This window comes from Hyperolius riggenbachi, chromosome 11 (assembly GCF_040937935.1).
Source record: "Hyperolius riggenbachi isolate aHypRig1 chromosome 11, aHypRig1.pri, whole genome shotgun sequence".
NCBI lineage: Eukaryota > Metazoa > Chordata > Amphibia > Anura > Hyperoliidae > Hyperolius > Hyperolius riggenbachi.
Window position 1 is genome coordinate 89,714,699 of NC_090656.1, and position 13,164 is coordinate 89,727,862.

The window sequence follows — 13,164 nt, forward strand, 5'->3', positions numbered from 1 at the left end:
TACACTGCACAGCTTGTTAGCAGCCCTGATAAAATCCCTGACTGAGCATTGTCTGGCATGAGAGAACACAGACTGAGCTATAAATATTCCTGAGCAAAGCCAGACTGAATGCACAGTCTGGGATTTTATCAGGGATGATTAGAAGCAAGCTGTGAAGTGCAGAATGTAACAGAAAGCAAGGTAGGTGTTTTCTCTAATGTTCCCACAGATATATATGGTAAAATACATGAGGGTGCTTCATCTCTGGTTCACTTTAAAAAAACTACAGAGCAAGGGACTTTAAAACACAAATTATACCAACAACACATGTTCAGTTATATTTATTGGAAAATTACAGTTCAAATGATATTTATAAATAGATCTATGCTCTCTTAATTTCATTTGAGAAGCCAATAGGCCTAAGTTAGTGGGAACTTGCAATCTAGTCTGTATGTACTAAAGACTTCCTGTCTAATGCACAAGTTTGTAACTGGGGATGAGATGCTAATAATTGAGTTGATGCACATTTTATATAGTTTTAAAATGGAACAATAATTGCTGGATTGGACAGGTCAAACTCCAAGCTGTATAAGATTTGCATCAACTCACACCTATTAGCATCTCCTTGGCCCTCTCCATTTCTTCAACTGGAGGTCAATCAGATCACAGTGAGCTTTGCTGAAAGAGTTAACCATCAGGCAAGCAATGTTTCCAGTCCATGTTTGCAGAATCACTTGTGATCTCCAGGCCCGATGTAAATAAATATCCTGGCTCAAAAGGGTCTGAAACTGAAATGTTAGTTTTAGGCCCCATTAAGGCTCCCTGCACACTGCAAATCCGTATTCCGATTCCGTTTCCGATTCCGTTTCCGATTTTCCTTGAATACATTCAACAGAAAAACGGATCAAAAAACGCAGCATGCAGTTAAGATTAAAAATCTGAATCGGATGTAAAAACAGATTAAAAATCTGAATCTGAATCTGATTTGCTTGCAGTGTGCAAGAGGCCTCACACCTGTCAGATGTTCCCTTGCCCTGGCCAGATGCTACTACAAATACAGCTACCTACCTCAAATCTATTTTCAGCTCAGGTATGCTTTAAGCGTGTTCCTTGTACTGCTAGTCACACAAGCTCTGCGCATAGTTATGCAATATCCATAGCTTGCATTGCTCAGGCTGAAACAGCCAGCTGCAAACTCGGGTCCTGCTTTCTGCACACATGATAACCCAACAACACCTTCGCTTTAGAAAAGGCAATACTGTGCTTTGAAGTCTTTAGTAATGCTCTTAAAGATAAAGTCCTTTTACATAAACATTCTAGTGGCTATAGTTCTCCTCCCTTCCCCCCCCCCCCCCCCTCGGACTGTGTGGACTGAAACGTTAAGGTGCTAAAAATAATCCCTACTGCATATAATGTGAATATCTATGCATAGAAAGAGTGTTAAATTACTGACAGGAGGCTACAAAACAGAATTTCAGCACAATGCTCTCTTGTAAACCGAAAATAATTTTTCCCCCTTTTGCAATGCTGGAAAATCAGGTCCTTAATCACTCAGCTGGTCCATCACACAGCCGGGATAATCAGGTTCTTTATCACACAGTTGCTCTAATTGGGTTTTATTAGCATGTGATGAAGTATTGTAGACGTGGATATCTGAAGGTGCCAAGTCTGTGGCCAGGAAGCTCCTCCCACATCTGGGTCACAGGGTGGTTGGAATGAGTAAGTGTCTTGTGTGGAAAGGTAATAAAATCACGTACTGGCCCTGGACACCAGGAAGTATAGCAGGAAAAACAGTCCTATAAGTCCTGCTGAAACGTAGCATAAGAGCTTGCGATTATCTTTGCCGGAACGAGCCATTCCTGTGAAGCGCTTGACGCTGCCACCTAACAGGCCAGTCACACTCAGGAAGTCTGAATCCTGGAAGACAAGGTAAAGGCAGATTACAAATCTGATCCTCAGAGACCTCTACTGGCCAAGTATGGAATAAACAGCTGAGCATTTTCTGTTGCCAAACATCATAAACTGGAATTAGCCTGAACTTACTAGAAATCTGTAATACAATAAAAATGTGCACATTTTATTGTATTATATATTTTTTTTTAATTCACATTGTAACATTTCAGGTAAAGCTACAAGGATTGGTGGATGTCAGCAGCAGTAACTTACCAGCTTCCTATAAATCATTAGTGGTCTGAAACTCCACCCCCTCTATCAGCAAGAGGGCTAGGTCAGTTTTATTCAAAGTGTTCTGAAGTTTCAGACTTCTAATGATTTACCAGCGCATACTGCAGCAGACACCTGCTGATCCTTGCAACTCAAAAATATTAATGTAAAGCTATTTCAAGCTATAAGAAAAAAGAAAACTAAATTCTGAAAGGTTTAGTCCTTTCAAAACACACTCTAGACCGGTGATTCTCAACCTGGGGTCTGCTAGCACCAGGTGAACTCATGCAGTATTCGGCTTGGCTGTAAGAGTCTTGGCTGAAAGGCAAGGGGAAAAAAGCGCCCAAAGTCCAGCACTGGAGTCTATTTGTGTCTCCAGTGCTGAGCTCCATCCGCCTGTCAAGGCTCTGTCCTTCCCCCACAAGGGCTTACAATTAAAATACATTTAAACCTGTACATATAAGGAGTACATTTGAAATCGGCGCCAGTAGACTTGGCGCAGGATACAGCGGTATATGGTTGATCCTGCTTCTGCACAAGTCCGGGCCGATTTAATTAAAATTTCCCCCTCCAGGCCGCCATGGATAGTGGGGGAATGAAATAATTCGGCTTCCAGCGATTGCTGGAGGCCGAATTATTATGTTAAGCAACCTCGGCTCCGTCTTCTGACGGAGCCGACGCTACTCACTGAGCGCTGCAACAGGAGTGATTCCTATTGTAGTCTATAGCTGCGCCCAAATCTAGCAGCGCTGAAAAGTACTGCTCCGCATATAAGATGTATTCATTTTTTCCAGAGTAAAATGCACTATAAACTACTTTCTTCCTATGTCACTTACAGTAGGTACAGTAAAAAAAAAAGATCTAACAGGTTTTGGACTAGTATATCTGCTCATGGGAGATTCTCAGTATTTAGTCTATAAATTTCAAAAACACTCCCTAAAAAAAAAATCTATACAAAGTTTCTGGCCAACATCCCTAATTTGCACACTACTATTTGGTCTGTAGGACTGAGCAACTGCTGTTCAGCAAGTGCTATTGAAAATAAAGAAAACCTTGAGAATCCACTAGGAGGAGATTGACTAGTCCAAAACCAGATGATTAGAGAGGTCAGGTTTTAATTGCTTACGGTAAAGGTGGCCACACACCATACAATTAATTACATTTTTTGATTCAAGAATTACAATCCAATTTTTTTTTGATTGATCGTAACGATTTAAAATCTGATCAATGTATCGCACACGTTAAATTTTTCCCCAATTTTGAATTTTTTTTCAAACCTACCCTGCACACAAAAGTATGCATGTATTTTAATTTTAACAATTTTTTTTTGCTACAATGATCCTTTAATAATGAGAACTGATAGAACTAAGGGTTATGTTCACAGTGTGACAGCAGGAAAGCCGCAGCGCACTTTGTCACACACAGTCAATGAAAATTATACTCTGCAATCACTGTTATTACACACATTTTGCAGTTGTGCACTGCATGCAGGGTGTTACAATGTTGCATGCCGCTATACCACAACGCGCCTGCTGAACTGTAAACGTCCCATAGGAAATCCGGATTAGAAAGTGGCAGTTGTGCCGTGATGCACCACTGCAAACATAGCCCAAGAGATCTAGCGTTCTTCTTTAAATAAGCCTGTCTGCTAAATGTAATTACTCCATCCATAGCTTCAGATATCCGTGAATTGTGACACAGAAGCAGCATGTAGGACAGTCATTCTTCACTGGCTGCTCCCATGTTCCTGGTCATGGCTCAGCAGTCGGGATAGTCAATGGAAAGAATTCTAAGCAGATGCAGGATTGTGTACGCAGCTGGAAAATGGACTGCTTGAATACCACCTCAGCTTCATCTGATACACTTTCAAGCTGGATGAGCATGACTTATAAATATAACAAAGCAATGGCAGCTACAATCACTGCACCATGATTAGCTCACTTCAAGTGTTGTTGCACTGACAATTAGAACGGGCAATTAAAAGGGCCACTATAGCAAACAAAAGTAAGACTTCACAACTGCAGTTCTGGAAATGCTTTTAAAAACAAAGAAAACCCTAAGAATCCCCCATGAGAGGATTCACAAGTCCAAAACCTATCAGTTTTGTCTGCTAACTTTTTTTTGCTGGCAAACCTATACCTTTTGTCTGCTCCAAACATAAGCTAAGGCAATGCTACAGTTTCATGCAATACACAAAGTGAGAAAGATGGATGCTAACATTACTCGCAACCTTCTCATATTTACGGTACTCATTTACTGGGTTGGGATGGTGACAGGATATATTTCCATCCAAACCAGCTGACTGACTTTGCCTATAACCTGATTCTCTTGATATTCATGCTTGTTTCAGGTGAGTGAATCAGCATTTGACCAGCATTACATCTATGCACTTAGCATTTTCATTAGAGGTCATCAATGGAAGCATCTATATATTACTTATTTAGAAATGCCCCCCCTTCCCCCATGTTGTATCCGAGGCTGGTACCTCCTGCCTCATTGCAAATAAATAAAATCTTGAGGATCTCCCAGTCTGAGGGGCTGTAGCAGGCCCACACTAGCCTGCTGACAACAAACAGATGTGCTAAGGCAATAGTTTACATTAGCCCATACCTGTATTTTGAGAGTTCTTTCTACCTCACTCACCTGCATCGTTATGGCTGTCCAGACTGAATTTAAAGGGCAACTGAAGTAAGAGGTATACAGAGGCTGCCATATTTATTGCCTTTTAAGCAATACAAGTTGCCTGGCAGCCCTGCTGATCTATTTCTCTGCCGTAGTATTTGAATAACACCAGAAACAAGCATGCAGCTAGTCTTGTCAAATCTGACTTTAAAGTCTGAAACACCTGATCTGCTGCATACTTGTTCAGAGGCTATGGTTAATAGTATTAGAGGCAGAGGAGCAGCAGGGCTGCCAGGCAACTGGTATTGCTTAAAAGGAAATAACCATGGCAGCCTCCATATACCTCTCTTCAGTTCCCCTTTAATCTCCCTAGGACCAGAGGTTTATACTCCCCTAGTGACCAGGCCATTTTCTCAATTCAGCACTTGCAGCTTTAACAATTTATTTCTTGGCCATACAACTTAGCGCTCCCCCCCAAAAAATCCTCACTGCAATCATCTTACATAGGCGTTAGCCAATAAGAGGGATTAGATTGTCAGCCCTCCAGGGGACAGCTATGTAATGACAAAATGAAAAAAAAAAAAAGTTTGAACAGCTTGCCAGCTCTGATCATGGCCGGCATGCTGTTTACTGTGTGCTGCTCTACATCACAGCAGCGAACACGCGTGCGTGCATGCATTCTCTGCTTATCCCTGCCTCAATGACTTCACGCCATTCAACGTTAGGCAGTCATGGCAACACCACCCTTCCACCGCCCATTGGCGTTACGCGGTCACAAGGGTGTTAAAGGACAACTGTAGTGAGAGGTATATGGGAGACTGCCATAGTTACCTGGCTATCCTGCAGATTCTTTGCCTTTAATACTTTTATTTATAGACCCTGAACAAGCATGCAGCAGATCTGGTGTTTCTGACATTGTCAGAACTGACCAGATTAGCTGCATGCGTGTTTCTGGTGTGATTCAGACACTACTACAGGCAAACAGATCAGCAAGGCTGCTGGGCAACTGGTATTGTTCAAAAGAAAATAAATACAGCAGCCTCCATATACCTTTCCGTACAGTTGACTTGTCCTTTAGGTCTGTGTTACCCTTAGGGCCTGAGCCCACTAACCCAGTTATGTCTGCTTTTCAGCATCTGTAAAATTGATGTGTAGCTGAAAGGCAGACAACAGTATTAGTGGGCTCAGGCCCTAACGCAGTTATATGTAGGCACTGCTGTACTAGAGACCCAATGGAACTCAGTGCAAGAGAGGGAGTGTGCCACTAAAGCCTGGAACACACCTTCAATTTTGATTGGCCAATTTCACCCCCTCCATGTTGTGTGATTGTCAGATTGTGAGTATTATGTGCAGATTGTGTAGGTAAATTCTAATACTATATGTAGGTGGTAAAAAGTTAATCTATGCTTCAACTGAGAGCATGTCTATGCCAACTCAGCCCTATAGAATTAAATGGAGTAACTGAGCTTGCACAGAGACGCTGCCTGCGCATTGTACACAAGCACACTGAGGCCTGGAACCCACTGAAATCAGCAAACGCAAAACGCAACCGCTAGCGTTTTGTCTGAGCGGTTTGCAAGCGGATTCATGCGCGTTTTTGGTCGTGTTTTGCAACATTGTATTTTTTGGCCCAGCGGGTGCGTAGCGTTTTGATCCCGATTGGTCCTGTGAATTTTTAATTTTGTTACAGTGTGCTGAACCGCAAAACGCTAGCAAATCCGCTCAGTTTAGGTTTTGCTGAGCATTTCTGCTAGCGTTTCAATACTTTACATTGAAGCGCTAACACTCCCAAAATGCTGCAGGTCCTGCGTTTGCGTTTCTGGGAAACGCAAACGCTCCTGTGGAAGTTGCCCCATCCATTAACATTAGCCCAGCGTTTTGGCAAACTGCTAGCGTATCGCAGTGCTGCCAAAACGCTGCCAAAAGCGCTCCTGTGGGTTCCAGCCCTGTGCATGGATTAGGAGAAAAGGTGGATAAGTGTATTCTCCCTTTCACAGCCCGCCTGATGGCAGGAGAAACATTCAGTCAGAAAAATATCCACCCAGATTTTAACCACTTTACCCCCGCCCGTACGGATTTCTCCGTCCCTTTTTCCATCCTTTAACCCCCAGGGACGGAGAAATCCGTACTTTCCGCGTTCCCGACGCTGTCCGCGCTCCCGCTCGTAAACACGCTGCCCGCCGCTAGTAAACACGCCGCCGCCCGCCCGGAGATCAATGAACGGGAAAATCCATTCCCGTTCGTTGATCTAAGCCCCACAATGATCCGCTGCTCTCCTATGGGCAGCGCGATCATTGTGAGAAAAAAAACTCACGTGTCCAGCCTCCTTATACTTCCTCCAAGCTTCCGGAAGGACGCTTGGAGGTCGCATTAAAACAAAAAGTTACTGTGGCCAAATAGTAAACTACACCCTACACATTTTTCACATACAAATAAATGACTTTTACACAAAAAATTAACTCATTACCTCCCACACTCCCCATTTTTTTTTTTTTTTTTGTAATTAAAAAAAAATTCAAAAATTTACAATTAAAAAAAAAAACATAAATAGTTACCTTAGGGACTGAACTTTTTAAATATTTATGTCAAGAGGGTATAACACTGTTACTTTATAAACTATGGGCTTGTAATTAGGGATGGATGCAAAACTGAAAAAAATGCACCTTTATTTCCAAATAAAATATTGGCGCCAAACATTGTGATAGGGACATAATTTAAAGGTTTTATAACCGGGACAAAAGGGCAAATAAATTTCATGGGTTTTAATTACAGTAGCATGCATTATTTAAAAACTATAATGGCCGAAAACTGAAAAATAATTATTTTTTTCCCCACATTTTTCCTATTTTCCCATTAAAACACATTTAGAAAAAAATAATTCTTGGCATAATGTCCCACCTAAAGAAAGCCTAATTGGTGGCGGAAAAAACAAGATATAGTTCATTTCATTGCGATAAGTAATGATAAAGTTATAGACGAATGAATGGAAGGAGCGCTGAAAGGTGAAAATTGCTCTGGTGCTCAGGGGGTAAAACCCCTCAGTGGTGAAGTGGTTAAAGGTCATTCCACAGCTGCTGTGTGTTTATACACAACAATCTTTTTCAGACAATTGGTACAGAAGAGGAATTACAACTCTTGAACCCATCTCCCTTTGTACTGCAGTATCTCCCTATACATTCCCTGCCTCCCAATCAGCTGATATCCTCCAGTACTGCTCCAGAAACCTTAACAGAAAGACACACTCATGCAGCAGTGAAAAATGTCTATTGCAAACAAGAGTTTACAGTAAGAATGCTGCCAGTTTTATATTACAAGCTTTAGTTTATTGGGCTGAAGTTTTCTGGAAAGACAATGCATTAAATGTATCTCACCATTCCATCTAAATACTTGTTGTGGTCATCAGCTTCCCTGTCCATGTCCAGCGCAATCTGCAAGGAGAAGGAAAGGGTTAGATAGAAATGGGATTCTGTTCTCCTTGTGATATTTACAATGCTGATAAGAGCCAAAATACTATGTGCTGGGTTCATTACACTATACTTGTATCTAGTGATGGTTAAGTAGATGCAAATTTTTGCAATTTTGGTATGCAGCTTGGAAATGAACCAATTGAATTTTACCTCAGCAGGATTTGATTGGTTCATTTTCAAGCTGCATCAATTTGCATAAAAATTTGCATCAACTCAGTTATTTGCATCTACTTGACCATCACTACTCATATCATCACAACACCAATATAAAATACAGTATATAGCATGATCATTGGCAGTATTAAAAAGCAATAGAAATGAATATCCCACGCATTAATGAATCTTGCCAAGAATGCAGCTGGGAATACAGTCATGGTGAAATAAAAGGCATAGATTTGGTAAAACCAGTAAATTGCTCTCATATACTTTTATTAAAGCCCATCTAGAAACAGCAAGGACTGCGGCCAGAGGCATTGCTTATAGGAGTGTTGGGGTGGTACTGGCTAGGAAGCGGACAGCTGCTAGCATGGCTAACATGAAGGCTTCATCCTCCACCGCTGCTTGACCGGACTGTTTTCATGGCCACAGTCCCATCCATATAAGAGTTTGACCCCACTGTGCAGGTGCAGTGACTGCTTGCTCAGTAGCACAGAGCCACTCGTGCAGGGAGGAAAAAGCAGTGCATGAGCGGCTCCATGCTACTGCAGTGTGGTTGTGCTCACACATGGACAGGAGCGCAGCAGTGCAAACATACACAACAAACACTTGTCGAATATGTTCAGAGGGTCCCAGGGCATAGGTGGGATGAACATCTAAGGAGACAATGGGCAGATGAAGTTACAGAGGATGCAAATAAACTGTCTTCAGAACAGCAAGTGGTTAAAGCCCATCTCAAGGAATAGATCTAAAATACCATCTAACAGCTTAGCTCAATGCTTAGACTTTACCTTGTGTGTGAAATGAGGCTTGTGCAGCCCATAGCAATGACAGTCAAGGAGGCAGCCTATAGCAATGACAGCCAATGGTGCAGCCTATAGCAATGATAGCCGGGTGGCAGCCTATAGCAATGATAGCCGGGGGGGTGGGGGGTGGCAGCCTATAGCAATGCCAGTCGGGAGGGGAAGGGGGCAGCCTATAGCAACGACAGACAAGGAATGCAGCCTATAGCAACGGCTAATCAGCAACCATCTACACAGGTGGCAACAAGCTCTGCAACTAAACATGGACAAATGGATTTTTTTATTTTATTTATTTAATTTCTTTATTTTTTTAGAGCTTTTTAAAAAAAATATCAAATCAATTTTTGTGATAGATTGTGATGATAAAAAGAAATCCACCACCATACAATTTAGTTTCAGAATTTTCCACCCCAGTTTGTATATAACAAGCTGCTGAACTGCGCTCTCTACCATTCCTACAGGGTATAAAACAAATTTCACATAGCGAAACTCCGTAAACAATGCACATTCACCTGTGTCACAGTGTTTAGCCACTTGCCGACCGCCGACTACCAATAGGCGATGGCAAAGTGGCACCCCCAGGACCGCATAATGCCGATCGGCGGCGGCACCTGGGGGACTGAACAGCTGGGGATCGCACGCAGATCCGCCGGCATTAGGCTCCGCCCACCCGTGACATCAACCCGCTGGCCAATTAGCAGCGCCTGCCGATCTGCCAGGTGCTGGCAAGCAGTGTGGAGACTTCTGTCCCCTGCATGAGTTGGCCGCCTGCTAGGTGTGACATAGGGCCCTTCCACAGATCGTGAAGTGCACCATCATTAACATAGTAATCCTGCTGCCCTGAACCAGAGCAGTGCTCAACCGCAAATAGAGTACCTGCTGTATTCTTCCTACGTTTGTGACTGGGTTAAATAAAAGGGAGAGATTGAAAATTGCATAGAAAACGCGGTGCTTTGTGATTTTTTTGCAATCTCACATTTTAGAAAAAATTTGTCAGCTTTTTTTTTCCTCAGCAGCAATTGTAATCGTTCCACAATCCAGCCTTGAAAACCCCACTGAACCATACAATGGCTACAATAATTGCAGCAAAAGGCAAGCTTGTAAAATAGCAATCGCATCGCAACATTCAGTGTGTAAGGGTCCATACAGAATTTTGCTGACAGGTGTGGTTACAAACTCGGCTTTTCTTTATATGTCAGTCAGCGTGTCATCACGATGATGCAATGGACTATATGGCCTGCCTACATTTTGTATAAGTTTCAAAACACTTACTGATTTCAGTCGCGTGACTTTAGAAGAGAGGTTATCTGCAAGACGTTTGTTTTCCGCATCGAGCATCTCATCCACTGCCCCAGTACTTGGACCTGAACAGACAAAGTGACTGTGTAAGAAATGTAAAATGTAACAAACAGCAGACAGAGTGGCAGTGACAGAAGTACAGTATTAGAAATATTCTTTCCAGCTAAATCGTAGTAGTGATGTGACAGATGTGCTTTCCTCCTGCCAGACCATTATTGGTACCCAGATCACACCTCATCCTATAAGATACAGCAAGATGCTGAGGCATCCCACATCATTAAAAGGACAACTGAAGTGAGAAGAATAGAGGCTGCCACATGTATTTCCTTTTAAACAATACTAGTTGCCTGGCTGTCCTGCTGACCTATTTGGCTGCTGCAGTGTCTGAATCACACCAGAAACAAGCATGCAGCTAATCTTGTCAGATCTGACAATGTCAGAAACACCTGATCTGCTGCATGCTTGTTCAGGGGCTATGGCTGAAAGTATTAGAGAGACAGGACCAGCAGGATAGCCAGGCAACTGGTATTGCTTAAAAGGAAATAAATATGGCAGCCTCCACATACCTCTTGCTTCAGTTCTTTAATAAGAGACATTGAAGTCTCTTAAAAATCCTTTTTTTAAATCACAAACTATTGTTTAATATATTAGCTCTAACTAAACTGCTGCATCATCCCCGCCACTGTACACTATCTAAATCCCCCCTAACTCCCCCTTCCCTCTCCCCTGCAAAATCCTCGACTTTCTTGGTTGTGGATGTTGAGCTATGAGCCACAGCTCTGCCACCATGTCAGTCTTATCAGCGGCAGATCTCCACCTCTCCCCTGCCCCTTTCAGTGAAGGAAGACAGAGGGGCGGGGGAGAGGCGGCGATCCGGGCTGACAGACGCGCTGAGAGGCAGAGCTGTGGCTCATAGCTCTGCCTCTCACGGAAGCGCTGCCCGGATTGCCCCCTGGGGAGTTAGGGGGATTTAGATAGTGTACAGAGGCAGGAATGCGGCGGTTTAGTTGGGGCTAACATGTTAAACAATATTTTGTGATAAAAAAAAAAAAAAAAAGGATTTTTAAGAGACTTCAGAGTCTCTTTAAGCTGACACAAAGCCCTGCATGCCACCATTCCTTACAGTGCTGTTGACAGGATTATCAGGCATGTCCAAAGTCCGGCCCGGGGGTCAAATGCAGCCCACCAAGCTCTCTACAGCTATTAATTGCGGCCCGTAGGCCATAGCTGTAGTGCCACATGCAGGGGCCACCATATGTTGCTGCTCTGCCTCCCACTTTGCTCGCCTGTAGCAGTAACAGCCACTGATTAGCAGCCGCCACTGTGTCAGTAGCACTAAGCCTGCATACTGAAAGGGGCATGCTAATGACACATGGTATCTGGGATATTTCCCATGGAAATGTTTTATTTGACAAATTGTCACAGGCATAGTGTACCTAACTGCAATCAGCAAAAATGGGGTTTAATTTCGCTAGTTCGGCCCTGTAGCACTCTTAATAACAGCGATATGGATCTTGGCCTAAAAAATTTGAACACCCCTGTGCTAAATAATTTCTGTAAAGATAATGCCACACGGTGAGTGAAGAGGGTGCTGGGATGTAACCTCCAGTGTGGCATTTGTGAGACGGTCTATTAAAATCTATAGGTTTTGGTTTACTATTTGTATTTATAAAGCGTCAACATATTACGCAGCGCTGCACAATAGATAAATGGGTTAACATGCAAGGTAGGACATACAAGAAACTCACAACAAAACAAGATCATGCAAATGATTTGATAACAATACAGTGTCATAGGTCAAAATAGAGACTGTTCTAGTCCACAAGAGGGGCGATTGTCAGTAAGATTGCATAATCAAGCTGGAAACACGAGGGAGGAGGGCCCTGCCAGAGGCTTACAATCTAAAGGGTGGGGGTGGAGACAATAGGTGCATCTTTTGAAAGGGTGTCTAACAAAACATATTGTGGTGCTGGTGTAGGAAGGGGGGGGGGGGGGGGTATGCGAGCATGAAAAGGTGAGTCTTGAGAGCTTGTTTGAAGGTATTAAAGGTGGGGGCGAGTTTAATGGCTGGTGGGAGCGAGTTCCAGAGAGTAGGGGCAGCCCTGGTGAAGTCCTGCAATCGTGCATGTGTCTGAGATATGCGTGGTGCGACTAGGCGCAGGTCATTGGAGGATCGGAGGGGGCGGGCTGGTATGTGCCTGTGGACCAGATCAGAGATGTAGGTCAGGCAGATCTTGTGCACCGATTTGTAGGTCAAGCACAGGATTTTGAAATTGATCCTAAAGCTGATGGGGAGCCAGTGTAGGGCTTTACAGAGCGGAGTTGTAGAGGCACTACGATGAGAAGAATGATCAGTCTGGCTGCCGCATTCATTACCAATTGAAGTGGGGCAGTACTGTTAGAGGGGAGGCCAGACAAAAGAGAATTGCAGTAGTCTAGGCGGGAGATGACAAGGGCGTGGATAAGGAGTTTAGTGGTGTCAGGGGACAGGTAGGAGCGGATCTTGGAGATGTTGCGGAGGTGGAAGTTGCAGGATCTGGCAATACCTTGGATGTGGGGTGTAAAGGAAAGTTCAGAGTCCAGGGTAACGCCTAGACAGCAGGCTTGGGAGGTAGGGCGGATGGTAGTATTTTCGATAGTGATGTGCAGATCTGGGAGCGGTGCAGCAGTGCGAG

General features: G+C 43.4%; 1 protein-coding gene across 1 annotated transcript in view; it reads right to left on the bottom strand.

Annotated features, from left to right (window-relative positions):
• Positions 1–305: 305 nt before the first annotated feature.
• LOC137538912 (BET1-like protein) overlaps positions 306–13,164 on the bottom strand; it is a 30,357-nt gene continuing 17,498 nt past the window's right edge. Inside the window, exons 2-4 of the mRNA XM_068261343.1 lie at positions 10,463–10,554; positions 8,136–8,192; positions 306–1,896 (exon numbers count right to left, since the gene is read on the bottom strand). Of these exons, the coding sequence (XP_068117444.1) occupies positions 1,729–1,896; positions 8,136–8,192; positions 10,463–10,554 (317 nt within the window). The 3' untranslated portion in view covers positions 306–1,728. The remainder of the gene's footprint in view (positions 1,897–8,135; positions 8,193–10,462; positions 10,555–13,164) is intronic.